This window comes from Podarcis bocagei, assembly GCF_964188305.1.
Source record: "Podarcis bocagei genome assembly, chromosome: 7".
Classification (NCBI taxonomy): domain Eukaryota; kingdom Metazoa; phylum Chordata; class Lepidosauria; order Squamata; family Lacertidae; genus Podarcis; species Podarcis bocagei.
In genome coordinates, this window is record NC_138132.1 from 77,166,463 (window position 1) to 77,187,724 (window position 21,262).

General features: G+C 45.5%; 1 protein-coding gene across 4 annotated transcripts in view; it reads right to left on the reverse strand.

Annotated features, from left to right (window-relative positions):
• Window positions 1–220: 220 nt before the first annotated feature.
• The window catches only part of LOC308590993 (protein polyglycylase TTLL10-like), a 48,664-nt gene continuing 27,622 nt past the window's right edge, over window positions 221–21,262 (reverse strand). For all 4 annotated transcript variants that reach the window (XM_081201478.1, XM_081201477.1, XM_081201480.1 and 1 more), the window contains 4 exons: window positions 8,824–8,964; window positions 6,485–6,601; window positions 3,443–3,536; window positions 221–1,125 (listed from right to left, as the gene is read on the reverse strand). In XM_081201478.1, coding sequence (XP_081057604.1) covers window positions 497–1,125; window positions 3,443–3,536; window positions 6,485–6,601; window positions 8,824–8,964 — 981 coding nt within the window. In that variant the 3' untranslated portion in view covers window positions 221–496. The remainder of the gene's footprint in view (window positions 1,126–3,442; window positions 3,537–6,484; window positions 6,602–8,823; window positions 8,965–21,262) is intronic.

Here is a 21,262-nt window from a genome sequence, read left to right on the forward strand (position 1 = left end):
CCTCGCTCTCTCTCTGCACCGCACACCTGGCACCCACCCCCTCCACAGTGGGCGGCGACCCGGCGGCTCGGATCGGATTCGTACAGCCAGCACTGCAGTGAGAGAGAGTGAGTGAGCCAGGTAGGGGCAGAGAGCTGCGAGTGCGCCCCCCAGATGTTGCACCTGGTGCGGCTGGCACCCCCTGCACCCCCCACGCTACGCCACTGAGGACCGGGGTTGCTTTGGGTTTTTTTGTTCTCGTCGTCCTTTATAGGAAAAAGAAGGAGGGCTTTGGAAATACACAAGTGATCTTGCTTTTAGGAGCCCTGGTGAGAGAGCTTCTTCTCTTCAGGGAGGGATTCGCCGCAGCTCTGGCCCGCTGCCAAGGCCTTGCCACTGTCCCCGGGCATCTTGGAGTAATTCATGAGCTGGCGCAGCGGCTTGGCTTGCTCCTGGGAGGCCGGGAGATTGGGCCGGAGGCTGGACTGGAGATGGAGGGAGACCATTTGCGAGCTGGTCAAGGGGCTGCCTGCCCCGTTCCCACTGGCCGCCAGGAACTTGGACCCAAACGTTTGCTGGAACCAAGCCGCGTAGGACCGGTCCTTGGAGGGTGCCCCGGCAACAGCAAGGCCAGCGGCTCTGGCCTCTCGTCGTTGCCCTCGGCCTCCAGGTGCCAGTCCGAGACTGGTAGGACATGCTTGATGATATACGGGTTGCCGCTGCTGCAGACTTGGTTGCCCCGGAGGTTGGTTTTCTTGAATGGGCAGCAGGCGAGTTTGGGCACGAAGGAGATCTGGATCTGGGGCATGGGCAAAGTGTTCCTGGGGACCCCTCTGCTGGGAACGATGGTGACCCCTTCCGAGTGGGCTGGCGCCTCGCCCTTGGCTGGCTTCTCCGGAGATTTGACCGGCTGCTTCTCCGCCGGGCGCCTGGGGCTCGTGTTGTAGGTGTTGTTGCAGAAGCTGCTGTTCTCGGTGAGGGACCGGTGGCTCTTGAGAGAGCGGAGGGACGTCTTGCTCTTGGTGGGCCGCGACTGGTTGCTGTCTGTGCCCACCCCGCTGTACAGCAGGGCAAAGTGGCAGAGCGACTCCAAGGGCAGTATGTTCTGAGTCTTTTGGCTCTTGGTGAAAATCTCGATGGCCAGATCTGGGAAAGGCCCACAGAGAGATAGAGGTAGAGGTAAAGGTAGAGGTAGAGGTAGAGGTAGAGGTAGAGGTAGAGGTAGAGGTAGAGATGAGATAGAGATAGATAGATAGATAGATAGATAGATAGATAGATAGATAGATGATAGATAGATAGATAGATAGATAGATAGATAGATAGATAGATAGATGATAGAGAGTCAGGAATACGGGTGGTGTGGGGAGAGACCCAATGCAGTTTCCACCTTTAAGGGCAACTTACCTGATTCTCGTTTCTGAAAGGCAAAGCCCAAAGCTAGCTATCTTTCAGAAACTGGACACTGAGATCCAGCGCCAAGGGCCTTCTGGCGGTTCCCTCACTGCGAGAAGTGAAGTTGCAGGGAACCAGGCAGAGGGCCTTCTTGGTAGTGGCGCCCGCCCTGCGGAACACCCTCCCACCAGATGTCAAAGCAATAAACAACTATCGGACCTTTAGAAGACATCTGAAGGCAGCTCTGTTTAGGGAAGCTTTTCATACTGGATGAATAATTGTATTTTAATATTCTGCTGGAAGCTGCCCAGAGTGGCTGGGGAAATCCAGCCAGATGGGTGGGGTATAAATAAATGATGATGATGATGATGATGAATTTCACTATGCAGCTCTTCAACTGAGTATTTGCAAAAATGTATAGTCATACCCTGGTTCTTGAACTTAACCCATTCCAGAAGTCCATTTGGCTTCTGAAATGTTTGAAAACCAAGGCACGGCTTCCAATTGGTTGCAGGAGCTTCCTGCACTCAATCGAAAGCTGTAGAAGCCGTGTTGGACGTTTGGCTTCTGAAAAACATTTGCAAACCGGAACACTCACTTCTGGGTTTGCAGTATGCGGGAGCCAAAATGTTTGAGTCCCAAGGCGTTTGAGAACCAAGCTATGACTGTATATCCTAGGTAGGGCATCATGCAGTAGTGAAAACGGCGTACAAAGATTCATTATGCTAAGGAGAGTTGCTTTGCAAAAATGTGTATATAATAGAAGACAAAAACATGTGTTTTATGAGGAATGCACCCCAAAATGCTGATGAAATTCCACAAGGCCTCCACAATAACCACAAACTGGTGTATAAATGTGGAGAACTGAACCTCAGAGTGGGAAGCAGAGGGTTGTAGTCAATTGCGGATCCTACTGAAGTTTATGAACATGAGGCTAAATTAATTTTCATGTGCCTACTCAGTGTGGGAACTTAACTGGATACAACCCCGAGGAACTAAGAGAAACTGAATTGGAGAGATCCATCCATCCCTTCTCAGGAACTGTGAGATGCAATGTTTTTGGTCTCCTTTGTTAGGGAGATCTGAGTCTGCTCAGTCTGAACCCAGAAGTTCCCCAATAAAGAACAACTTCCAGGCTCCCCTCCTTTCCCTTCTGGGGGCTCTGGACAGGAGCCAGTCTAGGTAAAAAAAGGTAAAGGACCACTGGACAGTTAAGTCTGGTCAGAGGCGACTATGGGGCTGTGGTGCTCATCTCGCTTTCAGGCCAAGGGAGCCGGCGTTTGTCTGCAGACAGCTTTCTGGGTCATGTAGCCAGCATGACTTAAACTGCTTCTGGTGCAACGGGACACCGTGATGGAAGCCAGAGTGCATGGAAACGCTGTTTACCTTCCCACCGCAGCGGTACTTATTTATCTACTTGCACCGGTGTGTTTTTGAACTGCTGGGTTGGCAGGAGCTGGGGCAGAGCAACAGGAGCTCACCCCGTCATGGGGATTTGAACTGTCGACCTTCTGTCCAGTATATCTGAAGGAGCGTCTCCACCCCCATCATTCTACCCGGACACTGAGATCCAGTGCCAAGGGCCTTCTGGCGATTCCCTCAGTGCGAGAAGCCAAGTTACAGGGAACCAGGCAGAGGGCCTTCTCGGTAGTGGCACCCGCCCTGTGGAACGCCCTCCCACCAGATGTCAAAGAGAACAATAACTACCAGACTTTTGGAAGACATCTGAAGGCAGCCCTGTTTAGGGAAGCTTTTAATGTTTGATGCATTACTGTATTTTAATATTTTGTTGGAAGCCGCCCAGATGGGCAGGGTATAAATAATAAATTATTATTATTATTATTATTATTATTATTATTGGTAAGCCCAAGAGGCTCAGTGGTTTAGACCACAGTGCCACCCTCTCCTCCCTAGGAGCCAGTCTACAGCCACCTGGGCGCCAGGTCCCCTACACAGCTATAGAACCCATGGGAGTCCTGGGCACCTGGTCAACTCTGTTCATGGCGGAGTCGGCTTGTTTCTGTGCTCCTGAACCCCTCCATTTCCCTCATGGCTGCTCAGCTTTGCTTACCCAGAGTCTCGTTCACCACCGTGGGAATGATGCTTTTCAAGGCGCTGCAGTTGGTGTGCAAGGCAGGGTTGGCGTTCATCTCCAGGAGCCAGACCTGATTGAAAAGGAAAAAAGGGGGGAAACACATTTGTTTCTTTGCATACAGGCTGAGTTGCCGGATCTCCAGCTCTGGCCCTGAAATCCAGGCTGCAAATCAGGGCCTAGGTGTGTGTCTAGTTTAAAGCCTCGCGATCCACTGGATCCTGCCTTTGAATCCTGGATCTAAGACTCTGCAAGAGAATTATTGTGCGACAACACAGGGTTGTTTTTTTAAAGAAAGCACATGGCTCCCTACAAATCTTGGAAACTGTAGTTTACCCCTCACTGAGCTATAATTCCCAGCACCCTTAACAATCTAACATTTCTGGGATTCTTTGAGGAAAGTGATGTGCTTTAAAGGCATGTGTGTGATCCCTGTTTTGTTGATTCTTGATAGCTCACTTGGTTAGAACATGGTGATGATAATGCCAAGGTTGCAGGTTCAGTCCAGCTGCATATTCCTGCACTGCAGGGGGTTGGAGTAGCTGATCCTCAGGGTCCTTTCCAACTCCACAGTTTAATGATTCTGTGCTCTGTTTCCCCACAATTTGTTTCCGTTTTCCAATTTGACCAGTCAAAATGTTTTATGACTGCCACTAGGGGCACTAAAGTCATTTCTATTTTCTCTCGTAACCGCCTCCCCCCAAAAAATCTTTCCTGTTGCAACAGAGGCTATATAAACAAGTTCAAGGAAGCTAAGAGTTTAAGGGGAAAGTGCCAGCCATATATTTCTGCAAGCAGTGAAAAAAAATGAGCAGTGCAGCGGTGGATTCAGGAGAGCGGTGGCTTTCTTGGAAGTGTGAAAAATATCCACAAAACATTTGACTCATATAGAATTGTTTTTATGCATATGTAGTTTGAATTAATCATAAGTGGCTATAATTTATTTAACTGGGTGCTGAAGATAATGAAGATTATGATGTCCTTTGACCTCATGGACTGAATATCGTTTTAATTGCTGTGTTGTTTTAACGGGGATGTTCTATTGCACATTTTCATCATGGCCATTTATAGTTTAATGTTTAAACAGGATAGTTTTGCTGTGGGTTTTGCCTACAATATATATATTTAAAATTATTCCTTATTTTAAACAATGCAGTGCAAATGTTTTTTGTGTATGTGTTTTGTAAACTGCTTAGAAAACGTTTGGGCAGTACATGGTATATACCGTAAATCATATATCCACATAGGCCTTACACAGAGTAGACTGAAAGTAACAGACCCAAGTTTCTCATGTTCATCGATTTCAATGCATCTATTGTGAGTAGGGCTAAAATAGGACACAAATCTCTCTTCTTATATTTCTCTATTAATAATCATTGGGTTGTGTGCAACAAGCCCTACTCAGAGTATGCCCATTGAAGTGAATGGACCTAAGTTAGTCATACCCATTAGTTTCCACGAGTCTAGTCTGAGTGTGACGAAAACGGGATAAAATCCATTATTATCATCAATCATCAACGAGTTGTAGTCAACAAACATTTACTCTGAGTAGACCCACTGAAATCAAAGTGTATTGTGGTACTTAATTTCAGTGGGTCAATTATAAGAAAAGTTCATTGACGACAACCTATTATTATTATTATTATTATTATTATTATTATTATTATTATCCTATAGAGCTACCTGGATTTCAGAAATACAGTGGTACCTCAGGTTACATACGCTTCAGGTTACATAAGCTTCAGGTTAAAAACTCCGCTAACCCAGAAATAGTACCTCGGGTTAAGAACTTTGCTTCAGGATGAGAACAGAAATCGTGCTCCAGCGGCGTGGCAGCAGCAGGAGGCCCCCTTAGCTAAAGTAGTGCTTCAGGTTAAGAACAGTTTCAGGTTAAGAACGGACCTCTGGAACGAATTAAGTACTTAACCCGAGGTACCACTGTAGCCTTTGCTCCATGAATTTGCCTAATCCCCTTTCAAAACCATCCATGCTGGTGGCCATCACTGCCTCCTGTGGCAGGGAGTTCCGTAGTCCAACTATGCACTATGTACGTCCGGAATCTTCCAACATTCAGCTTCACTGAAAGTCCACGACTTCTAGTATACCCACGCCATATAACGTCCTGAGGCCAGCAGCAGGTGGGTCCAGAGGGACAAAGTGTGCAAAGCGACGAGTTCAAATTTTACCTCTGCGCAGTGGGCTGGTTTCTACACACCCCTCTCAATCCTCCATCCGGAAAAGAAAGAGGCACGAGTTCAAGGACACATTCCAGCCAGGCAAAAACTCTCAGGGGAGGTGTGAAGCAAGGCTGGTGAGGGGATGTGGCTAGGCAGAGAGACCCGGAGGCTCACCCCATACAGCCACCATTCCCAAATCTATGGGTTCATTATCCATCAGAGGAGTCCCTTGGCCATAGCTGTCAACTTACAGATTTGAAAATAAGGGACCAACAGCCTCGAAAATAAAGGATCAGCAGCCAAAATAAGGGATTTTCAGAGCACAGGTATGTTCGACTTTTGAGCCCCTCCAAGCCAAAGGTAGAAAGCCCAGCCAGCAGCCAAACGAAGCCTCAAGCGGTGGTTCCCACAGCGCAGCAACCCGGCAAAGGGGATGCAGCAAGGAAAACCACCATCACCTTTCCACTGGGAAGCGCTGAGCAAAGGCGAGTCCCCAGGCAACGCGGCCGATTTGATCGGCTCAAGGCATGCAAGCTCCACCCCCCAGTTGTTCTTAGACTCCTTATTGGGTGAGCAACGCAGCCAAGCAACACAATTGGAGCCTCCCTCCTCCCTGGCCGGCAGGGAGGGAGAGGAGCTGCTTCCTTTGAAACCCTGGAAATTTAAGGGACATCATCAATAAGGGACAGCAGCGGGACACAGCACTGGGATAAGGGACTTTCCCGCCAAATAAGGGACGGTTGACAGCTATGCCCTTGGCTGTCCTCCTCAAGCCCTGACTCTGGAGACTCATGCCTCTCGATCCGCGGCCCACTCAGCCAAGGATGCGGCCGCGTGACTGTACCTTGAAGTCTTCGTCGATTAAGAAGTCGCAGCCAATAAGATCAAAGTAGCCCATCTTGCACTCCAGCTGGGACTTGACCGCCAGGAAACACTGCAGCATGATCTCTTTCATTCTCTTCTGAAAGACACAGAAGGGCGGCATGATCCTGGCAAGTTTTCCCCTGCCCCACAAGACCTCTTGCGAGTCAGGGGAAGCCACAAAAGATCCAGATTAGAGGATCCGCTTATGTCCAGTCCTCAGGTGGTCCCCAGCTCAGCCCTACTCGGAGTAGACCCATTGGAAGTCACAGACGCTTGCCCACTCATGGTTTATATTTATTTATTTTTACACCCCAACTTCTTCTTCCCTGAAGGAACTCAAGGTTCCTGCTTGGCAGGGGGTTGGACTCGATGGCCCTTGTGGTCTCTTCCAACTCTATGATTCTATGATTCTATAAGGTGGCATACATAGTCCTCCCCCACCCTGTTTTATCCTCACAACGACCCTGCGAAGTAGGCTAGGCAGAGAGAGACAGGGATTGGCCCAAGGTCATCCCCAGTGAGGTTCATGGCCGAGAATAATAATAATAATAATAATAATAATAATAATAATAATAATAATAATAATAATACATTTTATTTATACCCTACCCTCCCAGGACAGAGCCAGGCTCAGGGCGGCTAACACCAGTAAAATCATGAAAACCCAATTTAAAATACAGGTTAAAATGCAATTTAAAATGTAGCCTCATTTTAAAAGTAGCCCATAGATCAAAACCATAAGGGGAGGGAAAACATAAGGGTCAGACTGAGTCCAAACCAAAGGCCAGGCGGAACAGCTCTGTCTTGCAGGCCCTGGGGAAAGATGTCAAGTCCTGCAGGGCCCTAGTCTCTTGTGACAGAGTGTTCCACCAAGTTGGGGCCAGTACTGAAAAGGCCCTGGCCCTAGTTGAGACCAATTGAACCACCTTGCGACCTGGGACCTCCAAAATGTTGTCATTTGTGGACCTTAAGGTCCTCCACAGGGCATACCTGGAGAGGCGGCCCCATAGGTACGTGAGTCCTAGGCCAAGAAGGGATTTGAACCCTGGTCTTCCAGGGCCTAGTCCGACACCCAGACCACTACACCACACCAACTCTCAATGGGACCTAATCCATTTCAATGGCTTTTTACAAAGAGCTTCTCTCCATGAGCAAGAGCGGCCCCCACCCTTTCCCGACCCCCTTTCCCTACTTTCAGAGGAGGCACCCATTCTGTGTCATGCCACGCCCCGACAGCAGCCATTTTGTGTTAGACTGAACCCTCAACGGCAGCCATTTTGTGGCTGGTGTCCAGGAGCACTTTCTCAACATCCCCAAGATGCCCATTGGCAGGTACGGTCATATGGGCATCTGCACCAATCAAGTTCCACGAGGTTCTCCAATTCGGTCAGCTGGTGGCGTTGGCTTATGCAGTCCAGTGGGGGCATAATGGTTTAGAGCAGGGGTCAGCAAACTTTTTCAGAGAGGGGCCAGTTCACTGTCCATCAGACCTAGTGGGGGGGGGGCAGACTATATTTTGAAAAAATAAATAAAAATGAACAAATTCCTGTGCCCCACAAATAACTCAGAAATGCATTTTAAATAAAAGGGCACATTCTACTCATGTATAAACACGCTGATTCCCGGACCGTCCACGGGCCAGATAGAGAAGGTGACTGGGCCAGATCTAGGCCCTGGGCCTTAGTTTGCCTACCCATGGTTTTGTGCATCAGACCAGAACCTGCAAGACCAGGGTTCAAATCCACCACTCGGCCGGAAGCTCATTGGATGACCCAGTGGCTTGCCTCTCAGCCCAACCTACCTCACAGGGCTGTTGCAGAGATTAAATAAGAGGGAGGGGGAAACCATGGGTACAGGTAAAGGGCCCCCTGACCATCAGGTCCAGTCGTGACCGACTCTGGGGTTGCAGCACTCATCTCACTTTATTGGCCAAGGGTGCTGGCGTACAGCTTCCAGGTCATGTGGCCAGCATGATTAAGCCGCTTCTGGCGAACCAGAGCAGCACACGGAAATGCCGTTTACCTTCCCGCCAGAGCGGTACCTATTTATCTACTTGCACTTTAGCATGCTTTCAAACTGCTAGGTTGGCAGGAGCAGGGACCGAGCAACAGGAGCTCACCCCGTCGCGGGGATTCGAACTGCTGACCTTCTGATCGGCAAGTCCTAGGCTCTGTGGTTTAACCCACAGCGCCACCCGCGTCCCATACACATACAATAAATAATAATAGAGAAACAGTGGAGCAGCGTGACAGCCTGATCCTGGAGAACTGGCTACAAATGCTGTGGCAGCAGCTGTGGGGTGGAAGTGTGGAAACTCACAGTGAACCCATTGAAGACCCAGTCCTTAGGGAGCCCTTTGATGTGCCTGAACCTCTTGTTGACGTAGTTGTTGAAGCGCTCCATACACCACACCGTCTCCTCCTTGACGTGGCTGTACATCGGATTCTTCTTCTGAACGTACTGCGGGGAGTTGGCAGAGAAAACAGGCACTCTTGTTAGGGGCTGTGCATTGTAGTGCTGGAGCTGTGACACCCCCCCCCCCCCCGAGGACAAGGGTCTGGGCAAGGAGCAAGGGGAAGTGGGTTTGAAGGATGGGGAGCAGGAGGGTGGGCAAGCCGAGCAAGCGGGGGGGGGGGAGCCGCTAGGATTGCTTATAAGAACCTAAGGTGGGGTCAGGCTAAAGTCCCATCTAGCCCAGCCTCACATTAGCCAAGCAGATGCCCCAATGGGAAGCATAGCTGTCAACTTATCCCTTTTCTTGCAAGGAATCCTATTCGGAATAAGGGAATTTCCCTTAAAAAAAGGGAAACGTTGGCAGCTATGATGATGTGTTCATCAGTATGCGGATGATACCCAGCTCTACCTCTCTTTTAAATCAGAACCAGTGAAGGCGGTGAAGGTCCTGCGTGAGTGTCTGCAGGCGGTTGGAGGATGGATGGCGGCTAACAGATTGAGGTTGAATCCTGACAAGACAGAAGTACTGTTTTGGGGGGACAGGGGGCGGGCAGGTGTGGAGGATTCCCTGGTCCTGAATGGGGTAACTGTGCCCCCGAAGGACCAGGTGCGCAGCCTGGGAGTCATTTTGGACTCACAGCTGTCCATGGAGGCACAGGTCAAATCTGTGTCCAGGGCAGCTGTGTACCAGCTCCACCTGGTACGTAGGCTGAGACCCTACCTGCCTGCGGACTGTCTCGCCAGAGTGGTGCATGCTCTAGTTATCTCCGGCTTGCACTACTGCAATGCGCTCTACGTGGGGCTACCTTTGAAGGGGACCCGGAAACTACAACTAATCCAGAATGCGGCAGCTAGACTGGTGACTGGGGGCGGCCGAGACCATATAACACCGGTCTTGGCTCCCAGTACGTTTCCGAGCACAATTCAAAGTGTTGGTGCTGACCTTTAAAGCCCTAAACGGCCTCGGTCCAGTATACCTGAAGGAGCGTCTCCACCCCCATCATTCTGCCCGGACGCTGAGGTCCAGCGCCGAGGGCCTTCTGGCGGTTCCCTCATTGCGAGAAGCAAAGCTACAGGGAACCAGGCAGAGGGCCTTCTTGGTAGTGGCGCCCGCCCTGTGGAACGCCCTTCCAGCAGATGTCAAAGCGATAAACAACTACCTGACATTCAGAAGACATCTTAAGGCAGCCCTGTTCAGGGAAGTTTTTAACGTGTGATATTTTACTGTATTTTTGGTTTTTATGGAAGCCGCCCAGAGTGGCTGGGGAGGCCCAGCCAGATGGGCGGGGTATAAATGATAAATTATTATTATTAGTATTATTATTATTATTATTATTATTATTATTATTATTATTATTATTATTATTATTATTATTATTATTATTATTGGAAGCAGGACCTGAGCGCCACAGAAACTCTCCCATCTTGTGTTTCCAAGGAACTGGAATTCAGACTGCATTCAGAAGTGGAGTTTGGACACAGCTGTCATGGCCAGGAATCTAACCCACTATGAATTTCTCTTACCCCCCACCCACTTTAAAGCCATTCAAGTTGGTGGACTTCCGGGTTGGCGCCATCGCCGAATGGCGGACTCCCTCCGAGCTCCGGAGGGAGTCTGCTCGGCAGGGGCTGGGTCCTACCGCGCCGGCGACGTGGGGACCCTTAAAAACCACGGGCACGGAGCCCGTGGACATGGTGACTCGGCTGGCACCGCTAGCGCCCTCCCGAATCGTGAAGGAGCCTTTTTAAAGGCTTCCGATCGGGTGCCGGGGAGTGGCGTGGTGCTGTGAGTCCTCCGCTTCCCCTGCCGAGCGCAGCCGCATGCCATTCGACGGAGAGCGCTGGCTTCTTCCATTGGAAATTCGGACTTTTAACAACAACCCGTGAGTAATTGGGTAACCGGGTATAAAAGGAGAAAAAAAGAAATTTTTTTTCGGATTCGGCACGAGCGGGGGGGATCTAAAAAGGAAGTCAGTCCCCCCCTGATTGTAAACATGCTAAAACAAGGACTGGGTAACCAAGATCGATCCAGAAGTTTACTGCTGATAAAAATTATTAATTCCACGATGCGAAATTACAAGAATTGTGCTGGAGGAGAAAAGTGGAGGGTGAGAGGAAAAGGCAACCCCCCCTGGGAACCGGGGCGATTCGTAGAACCTGGCGAAGAGAGACGGAGAATTTGACAGCTGTCAAAGTAGCTGTCAAATCTTGAGAATATAAAGAGGACTTTGTTACAAGTATTTTGCTGGTTAATTTTGTTACAATTTGATATAATATGGATACAAACTGTTGGGGGGGGGGAAAGAAACAACAATTTGACTTTTGGATTAGAGGATATAAAGTTATTGCAATCCCCCTAGAGGGGTTTCGGGACATTACAAGTGGTCGTATGTGGAAAACTACTCTGGGATGTGCACAGGTCTTATCTTCTGGGAAAGCTGCAAAACTGAAATACTATTTTGTCTACAGAGGTGTTTATATTAAAAGGAGACAATAGAATTTTCTATTGAAGAAAGGAAGGGACTGGACGTAAGTTTTTGTTCCTGAATAACAAACCTCTGTAGAGATACTAGATTTTGGAATAAGAACGTTTTAGCAGCTGAACAAGAAAGAAACCTGAGAAAGTAAGGAATAAAAAGAACAAAGGACCAACTACGACACGGAAAGAACAATGGGAGGAGCAACAAAGACCAAGGAAACTAAAGGCCTCTATTAGACTGGATTTTTGAAGTTAAACATCAATAAAACAAATAAATTTAAAGAAAACCGGCAAGGTGGAATGAGAAAAATTTGGCTGTGGACCTGAGACCTCCAGGCCGATAACACATAGACTGATGGACATGGGGAATTCAAACCGGGGAAGGGAGGGGGAATCTTGGAATCCAAAGGCTATGTAACCAACTTTTCGAATCTTCTTATATCGTTTATCTTCTATTTCTTTATATAACTTTGGTATCTTGATTTAACATGTTTTCTTTAAAAAAAGGGGGGGGAATTCGTGGAAGGAAATTGGGGCAGATCTTGGGGGGAAAATCTTTTTTCTATTTTTGTTAAAGACGAGGAGTGATGGTAAGATTGTATAAATTTAAATTGGCTAAAGGGTTAACATATTAGGTTTTTAATTGGGAATGAGAGCTTGTGGAACCAACTTAGGGAAAGGGGAATACGATCGGGAGGGGAAGGAGGGAGTCCTGGAAAGAAGGTTATGAAAGTAAGAATTTAAATTTATCTTTCTTTTTCTTTCTTTTCTTTATCTTCTCTATTTTTCTTATTCTGTTATTATTCGAAATGCTAATAAATATGATTATTAAAAAAAAAAGCCATTCAAGTTGGTGACCGCCGCTACTTCTTGCTGAAGTGGATCCCACCGTTTAACCAGGTGCAGGGTGCATGTATTGACTGATTATTTCAGCTCTTACAACCCATCCTTCCTCCTTGGATGGAGCCCAGAGCCACAAGACAATAAAACCACATTAAAAAGAGACAGAGAGAGCAACATTTGACCTTTGTTTGGTGCTTTGAATCCCTTGGGTTCCACCATTTCACTCAGATTTTGTGTGGATTCCATTTGTTTTAACGTTGGCTGAAAAAGAGGGGCAGGACTTTCTGCAATTTCTCTCTCCCTTCCACATAATATGAGAACCCTAGGGGTTCATCCACTAGCCCTCCAAATGGTGTAGCATTAAAGCCGCTAGCACGCTTGCAAAGCTAAGCAGGGTCTGGTCTGGTTTCAAATTGGATGGGGAACCACATGTTGAGATTCCTGCATTGCTAAGGATTGGACTGGATGACCCTCGAGGTCCCTTCCAACTAGTCTATGATTCTATGAAGATGAATGTTGGGAGATTCAGGGCAGACAAAAGGAAGGCCTTCTCATAGGCGCCGACTCCATGGGGCCTGAGGGGGCCCGAGCCCCCTCAAAAATTCGTTTGGGGGGGCTCCGCCCCCCCAATAATCTCGGGCGCCCCTCCAGCAGAGCGCCACCGCCGCCCCTCCCCCAGCCCCAAATGCACAGGGTCGGGCTGCATGCCTCCTGCCCTCCCTCCCGAGCAAAAGCTCCACCCAATTTCCTTCGGAGCTGATTAATAGGCGCAGCATGCTCTCCCCTATTCGCTCACGAGGAGGCGGTGCCACTTTATCTGCATATTCATGACCTTATTTATTATTCATGAGCTTTCGCGGGCTCCCCCAATATTTTTTATAAGTCGGCGCCCCTGGGCCTTCTTCATGTGGCCCAGAACTAAATGGAGGAATTAATTCCCCAAACAGGTAATGACGGCTTTAAAAGAGGACTGGGCAAATTCATACGGGATGTTCCATGATGCATTATGATTTACTGTTTACAACTATATTACTATGTTCTTGTTTCAAGCTGCAAAGAGAAGTTTTTTTGTTATTGGGTGCACATGCAAATATTGTCCATAAAATAAAAGGCTTGCACGCACAAATCTAGGAACCTCAATCAAACGGGCAGTTTTCCAGAAAGCAAAGGGGTGAGTCTTCCACGGACCATCTGTTTACGCATTTCTCAGCGAAGGGGCAGCAACAGGGGGAGCCTCCAGGTCTCTCCCCTTTGATTCCACCCACCTGGCAGATCCCCGCTTCTTAAATATGAAAATTCAAACCATTCCCTCCTCGCTCCCACCCACTCAGGCGGGACACAATTGGGGGCGGAGAGGCAGATTTCTGTGCTGCCACCGCCACCTGCTCTGCCATGAATTTCCTGGCCTCCTCCCCACCCCACCCCCCGCCGATGAGATTTGCAGGTACTCTTTTGAATAACAACACCTGGCCCTCATTTCATGTCCTTTGTGGCAGCGGGGTCTCTCCGGAGCCAGCGTGGCACCGCAGCTCTCCAAATCCCAAGCTGAGCAAACAGCTCTGTTCAAGGCAAAAAAACACACACGAGGCGCCCATCTTGCCAAAGCCATTAAGCTGCAGGAAGGCGATACCAAGTGGGCTGGGCTGGCAGGGATAACATATGCTCCAGCTGTCCCTGTTTACCAGGGATGGGTGGCCCTTGTTTTCTGGTGCCCGTCCTTGGCGTGAGAAGAGAAATCAATTCCTGTCTGTGTTTCTCCTCTTTGGTGACTGTGACGTATTCGATAACAAAATCTCCAATCATGCCTCTTGCTTAAAAGGCCTCAGAAAACTATTTATGAATTATTTCAAAACATCTATATGCCGCTTAATCGTAAACGCCCTGCTCTCAAATCAACACCTCAAAGCGGTTTGCAAAATGTTACCTGGATGGCTTACAAAAACGCCACATTTAAATTAAATCTCTCTCATCTCACCCGAGCCCTCGAAGGGAGACGGATGAATTTGCCAGCCTTCCCTGCACATAGAAATCTAGATGGTCAAGGGGGTAGGTATCGCTTATGGCACAGGTTGTGGGGAACCTGTGGCTCTCTGGACATTGTTGCTGCTGTTAATAATGGTAATAATTAGTATTAATCAGCTGCCTCTTCACTCAAACGGCCCCAAGCGACTTACAAACACAAAACCAGTCACAACAGGGACAGCAAATAAAACCTAGAAGCGCCTCTGTAGGAATAAAAGGCAGGTCTTACAGATCCTGCCCCTGTTGAACTCCAACTCCTATCACCCCTGAGCAAAAGTGATGCTGGATTGAGGCTGACAGACTCAAAAATGTATTGCAGCCCGAAGGTATCGTCATATATTTTCATGACCTTGGCCCAGCTACTTAAATTTAGCACCTGCTGTTTTTGAGAGCTAGGCTTAGGGAACGACGAATCTTTCCATTTCAGTTTTTGCTCAATTTCCTGCTTTTTGCAATCTAACAATTAGTTCTTCACCTTCCCTCATTGATTTGCAAATATCTTCTTCTTCTTCTTTTTAAAAAAGGAAGTTCTCATGGAAACTCACCAGCATTTTAGTCTTCATTTCCCCCTAATTTAATATGTCATTTTGCCTACTATCCATTTTCTTTTTGGAGGCAATTTCCCTTAATATACTGCATTTGGAAGCATGTTAATTTCACCGAGAGATGCCCTTATTTATTTATTTATTTATTTCATAAAACCCACACGGTGCCTGATTTGCAAAATGGGCAACAGCCACCTCAAAGCAGTTTTGCAAAAGAAAAGAAAAGAAAATGAAGTGAAAACAAACAGACTTCTAAAAGGTTAAAATGCAGTAGACTAAAAGCAAGATTAAAACTCGCATCAACTTTCTATTTTTTTTATATAATTTTTTTTTATTGGTTTTACAGCAATTTTTAAACAATACAAACAAACAAAAAGACAAACAAACATGTATAATTTCATAACCTTTTTTTCATAACCTTCGTTTCTCGGACTCCCCCATACCTCCCCTTTCTGCATCCCAATTTTCCAAATTGTTTCAACAACTTCTATGCAATTTTGTCAAATATGTGTCCTCTTAATCTTTTCTTTAACTTAATCTTATGTTACTGTATCCCTTTTACTCTCCACACCTCGGCATTTTAACATTCATCAATTTTATAATAGTTCTTGAGATATATTTTAAATTTCTTCCAGTCCTCTTCCACCGTCTCTCTCCTCTGATCACGAATTCTGCCAGTCATCTCAGCCAGTGTCATATAATCCATCACTTTCATCTGCCATTCTTCCACGGTGGGTAGATCTTGTGTCTTCCAATACTTTGCGATGAGTATTCTTGCTGCTGTCGTAGCGTACATAAAAAAGGTTCTGTCTTTCTTTGGCACCAATTGGCCGACAATGCCCAAGAGAAAGGCCTCTGGCTTCTTAGGGAAAGTACATTTAAGTACCTTTTTCATTTCATTATATATCATTTCCCAGAAAGCCTTAATCTTTGGGCACGTCCACCAAAGGTGATAGAAAGTACCTTCAATTTCTTTGCATTTCCAACACTTATTGTCAGGTAAATGGTAAATTTTTGCTAGCTTGACTGGGGTCATGTACCACCTATAGATCATTTTCATAATATTTTCCTTTAAGGCATTACATGCCGTAAATTTTATACGTAAATGTTCCACAACCATTCCCAGTCAGCAAACATAATGTTATGACCAATGTCCTGTGCCCACTTAATCATGGCCGATTTGACTGTTTCATCTTGTGTATTCCGTTTCAGCAGCAAATTGTACATTCTTGACAAATTTTTGGTATTGGGTTCTAACAATTCAATTTCTAATTTTGATTTCTCCACCTGGAAGCCAATTTTCCTATCTTGCTTATAGACCTCCATTATTTGATAATAATGGAGCCAATCTCGTACTTTAGGTTTCAATTTCTCATGACTCTGTAGTTTCAATTTATCTCCATCTTGTTCCAAAATTTCCCAATACTTTGGCCATTCGGCCTCCATATTGAGCTTTTTCAATGCCTTAGCCTCCAAGGGTGACAACCATCTAGGGGTTTTGTTTTCCAACAAGTCTTTATATCTTATCCAAACATTGTATAATGCTTTTCTGACAATATGGTTTTTAAAGGCCTTATGCACTTTAATTTTATCATACCATAGATATGCATGCCAACCGAATGTATTATTAAAACCTTCTAAATCCAAGATATCTGTATTCTCGAGGAGCATCCACTCTTTCAGCCAGCAAAACGCTGCTGCTTCATAGTACAATTTTAAGTCCGGCAGGGCAAATCCCCCTCTTTCTTTTGCATCTGTAAGTACTTTAAATTTAATTCTGGGCTTTTTGCCCTGCCAGACAAATTTCGAAATGTCTTTCTGCCACCTCTTGAAACAGTCCATCTTGTCCAAAATCTGTAAAGTTTGAAACAAAAATAACATTCTAGGCAATACATTCATCTTAATAACTGCAATTCGGCCTAACATTGACAATTTCAAATTTGACCATATTTCTAAATCTTTTTTAATTTCTGACCAACATTTTTCATAATTGTCTTTATACAAGTTCAAATTTTTAGATGTCAAATGAACCCCTAGGTATTTCACCTTCTTAACCACTGTCAAACCTGTTTCATTCTGAAATTTCTCCCTCTCCATGGCTGTTAAGTTTTTTTCCAAAACTTTAGTCTTTTGTTTGTTCAGTTTAAATCCGGCTACCTGGCCAAATTGTTGGATTATCTCCAACACCCTTTTCGTACTAGTGTCTGGCTCTTGTAAGGTCAAAACTAAGTCATCTGCGAAGGCCCTTAACTTGTAATGTTTAGCTCCGACCTGTACACCTTTAACCTGCTGGTCATCTCTAATCATATTTAGCAACACCTCCAGAACAGAAATGAAAAGTAATGGGGAAATTGGGCACCACTGTCATGTCCCTTTTTCTATCTTAAGTTCTTCAGTTATCACATTATTTACAATCAACTTGGCTTTTTGTTCAGAATATATCGCACCCATACCATTCTCAAATCCTTGTCCTACCCCCATCCCATGAAGATTCTTTTTCATAAAGCTCCAAGAGATATTGTCAAAGGCTTTCTCCGCATCCACAAATATCAGAACCGCTTTAGTGTTTATATTCACTTCCAGTAGTTCCAAAATGTCTATTATATTCCTCACATTATCTGATAGATGCCTATTTGGGAGAAAGCCTGATTGGTCCTTATGAATCTTCTCCATAAACACTCTTTTCAATCTTTTTGCCAAAATGTCTGCAAAAATTTTGTAATCCACATTGAGTAAAGATATTGGGCGGTAGTTCTTAAGTTGAGTCTTTTCAGTCTCTGTCTTTTGTATGAGTGTAATATAAGCTTCTTTCCACAAATCTGGTGCCCTTTTCCCCTCTAAAATCTCGTTACAGACCTCCTTTAACGGTTGAATCAACCATTCCTTTAAAGCTTTATAATATCTGGAAGTCAGTCCATCTGGTCCTGGAGATTTGCCCAGTTGCATGTTCTGAATGGCATCCTCTATCTCTTGTTCTGTTATTCTCTGGTTTAGATCCACCTTGCTTTGATGAGAGATTTTTTGTAATCCATATTTTTTAAGGAATTCATCTATGTCCTCTTCATTCTGTGGTCCTTGTGAATATAATTTTTTAAAATAACTCAGAAAACAGTTTCTGATCTCATTAGGCTTAGATATATTCTTTCCATCCACTTCTAGATTTGTGACTGTATTTAATTTCTGTCTTTTCTTCAGTTGCCAAGCTAGAAGTCTACCACATTTATCTGCAGATTCAAATGTCTTTTGTCTCATTTGCTTTATCTTCCACTCAATCTCTTGATTCATCAATTCCATATATTGTATCTGGTATAGCTTAATCTCTCTCAAAATCTCCTGGGACTTTGGTTTTGATCTTAATTTCTTCTCTCCTTCTTTTATCTTTTCCAAAATCTTTTCCTTCTTCTCATTTTGTTTTCTTCTTTTTATTGAGTTTTGTTGAATTAGAAATCCTCGCATCACAGCTTTACTTGCGTCCCAGATCACTCTTTTTTCTACATCAGCCTTTAAATTTATTTCAAAATAGTCCTTTAAAGTTTTTTGGGCCTTTCTGTGAATCTCCTCATCTCGAAACAGGGTGTCATTCATCCTCCAGCTGAATTGACCAGTTGTTGTAAGTTTCATCTCCATCTTCACGGCGTTATGGTCGGAGCAAGTCTTTGGGCAGATTTCTATTTTCTTAATCTTTGGAGCCATCCCACTAGTAATCCAGATTTGGTCGATTCTGGTCCAGGTCATCATTGCTTGAGAGAAAAAAGTTCCCTCTCTCTCAAGAGGGTTCCTTGTTCTCCAAATGTCTATTAAGTCCATATTCTCAGTCATTTCAAAGAAGGTCTTCGGAAGTCTACCTTCCTTAGAGATTGTCGATCTTTGTGCCTTGTCCATATTTGTAGAAACCACGCCATTCATATCTCCCATGATTATTACATTGTAATCCAAATAGTCCATCAGAGTTTCATGGAGCTTCTTAAAAAATTCCGCCTTCCCTTCATTTGGTGCGTAAACTCCAACTATTAAAATTTTTTCTCCTTGTACTTGTATTTCAACTGCCAGGTATCTTCCCTGTTCATCTTTAAACATCATTTTTGGAGCCCATTTCTCTTTTACATAAATCACAACTCCTCTTTTCTTGACTTTGTCCGATGAGATAAATTCTTGTCCTAGTCTTTTATTTATAAGTAGTTTCCTGTGTACCCTGGTTACATGAGTTTCTTGTAGGCAAATCAAATCCAATTGCTCTCTTTTCAAAATATGAAACACTTGGCGTCTCTTCAAAGGCATGTTCAGCCCATTACAATTCCAACTAAGGAATTGCAGGGCCATCTTATTGTTTCTCCGTTACTCCTCCTACCGCTCCGAGTTGTTGCTCTTCCTCTGATGGTGGTGGTTTAAGTCCAAACGATAGGTTCAGGATGTCTACTGCTCTCCTTTGTTCTGAAAGTGGATCCACTGTTCCCTTCTGTAAGTCCTCGTGGTTTCTCTCCAAAAACTTCTCTTTATCTTGAAATGTCTTTATTTTCACCTTCTTTCCCTTTTAGTTAAAGGACAATCCTTGTGGAAACTCCCACCTAAAGAGGATGTTATTCTTCTTCAGCAGGTAGACCAGATCCTTATAGAAGGTTCTCACCTCCAAGATGTATTTAGGGATTTCTTTAAAGATTTGTATAGGTGAATTTTCAATTTCCAAGGCCTTTTGGTAATGTAGTTTTAATATTTTGTCTCTTTCTTCCTTGGATCTGAGGGTGATCAGGCAGTCCCTCGGGGTCTTTCTGTTCTGTCTCCTGCCCAATCTAAATGCTGTTATTATCTTAAATTCTCCCTCCTCCAAATCTTCCTGCCAAAAATCAGCAAACTCTTGTGTTAGGAACTCCACGAGGCTGTCCCCTTCACTCTCAGAAATTAATCTTAATTTCAGGTTTCTTTCCTTTCTCTGTAATTCCATCAAGGACAGGGTCACATCATGTTCATAAACCTTTTTAGCAATCGGTTCTAGCTTCTCCTGTGTCTCTCCAGCAATATTTCTGGCGTCCTCTGCGATTTTACGTGTTGCAGAGTTTTCTTCAATCAGCTTATTTATAGATTCTGTATTACATGTCACACTTTTCGTGTTCAAGTCCAATCCAAGTTAATTCTGTTAATTTTTGTGAATTTTCTGTACTCTGCTTTGTCAAAGTCTCCAAAGATTGATTTATATTGAGTAACGCCTGTGTCACTGACTCCATGGAGGCAGCTGTCACTTTTTCCTGCCCAGCTGCTCCTGTAGGAGCTAGACTTGAAATTGAGCCTCTTTTCTTTTGTTGCTGTTGTTGCTGTTTAGCTTTGGCTCTAGTGGTTATCTCTTCTGCCGGGCCACTCATGACCCAAGGACGTTCCCACCAAAGCAATTCCCTAATGGAAAATCCCACTGTCTTAAACCGTTGCAACTGTTACTTTCAGCCCTCTAGGGGGGGCAAAACAAAATGTCCAAGTGAGAGAAACAAAGAAGTTAAAAACAAGTATACCAGGAGGCTTGAATATATATGCTGCGACACTTTTTTCCGATGGATACTCTTTCAACACGCTCCAATATACTGTAGCAGCAAAGTCCCAGAACTTTGTATCAAACAAAACTTCAACCATGTAGCTTTCTCACAAGTTTCTAAAAACAGTACAGTGCCTTGAAGTCTTACTTGGCAGTCCGTTTCAGGGGATTAGGACAGCGGAAGGCTTTTTTCTTTTAGATAAATCATGCAGGTTGCTAATGTCCCTTTTTCCTCCCCTCTGCCCTGCTTGCTAGAGGGGAGATCTATATCCAATGCCAGGCTTAAACAGTCCCAAGATACTTCATACGGATACAGCTTTAAAGTTCCGTTGCTTTAACTGTCATGCAGTCGGGGGGAGGCAGACTTCCTTAATTTTCACCTTCCCCGTTTTCAGCCAAATCTCGGATTTAGGTTAGTTTTTTAGTTCCAAATAGGCGTTCAATCTTACTCACGGATTTTTCAGTCCAAAATTTACAGGAAGGAATCAGCGCTCTTCGCTAATGGCGACGCGGCTTCACTCTGCGGGCTGGGTAGCGACTCTCAGCACCGCGCTCTCCCGATGCCGTTCCGGAGCCTTTAAAAAGGCTCTTTCGCAGTAAGGGGGGGCGCTTCTGGTGCCCACCGAGTCTCCTTGTTCACAGGCTTCTGCGCCTGTGATTTTAGGGGTCCCCCGCTTGCCGTAGCGGGTCAGACCCGAACTCGCAGAGCAGTCCTCCTCCGGAGCTTGGAAAGAGGACCGCCATTAACGCTGGCGCCGACCGGAAGTCTTCCAAAACTCGCATCAACTTTCTAAACATCTGGATAGGCATGCCCAAACAATAAAGATTTTTAGAAGGCACCAAAAAGAGGGCAGTGAAGGGGCCTGCCTGGTATCAACAGGCAGGGAGTTCCAACGG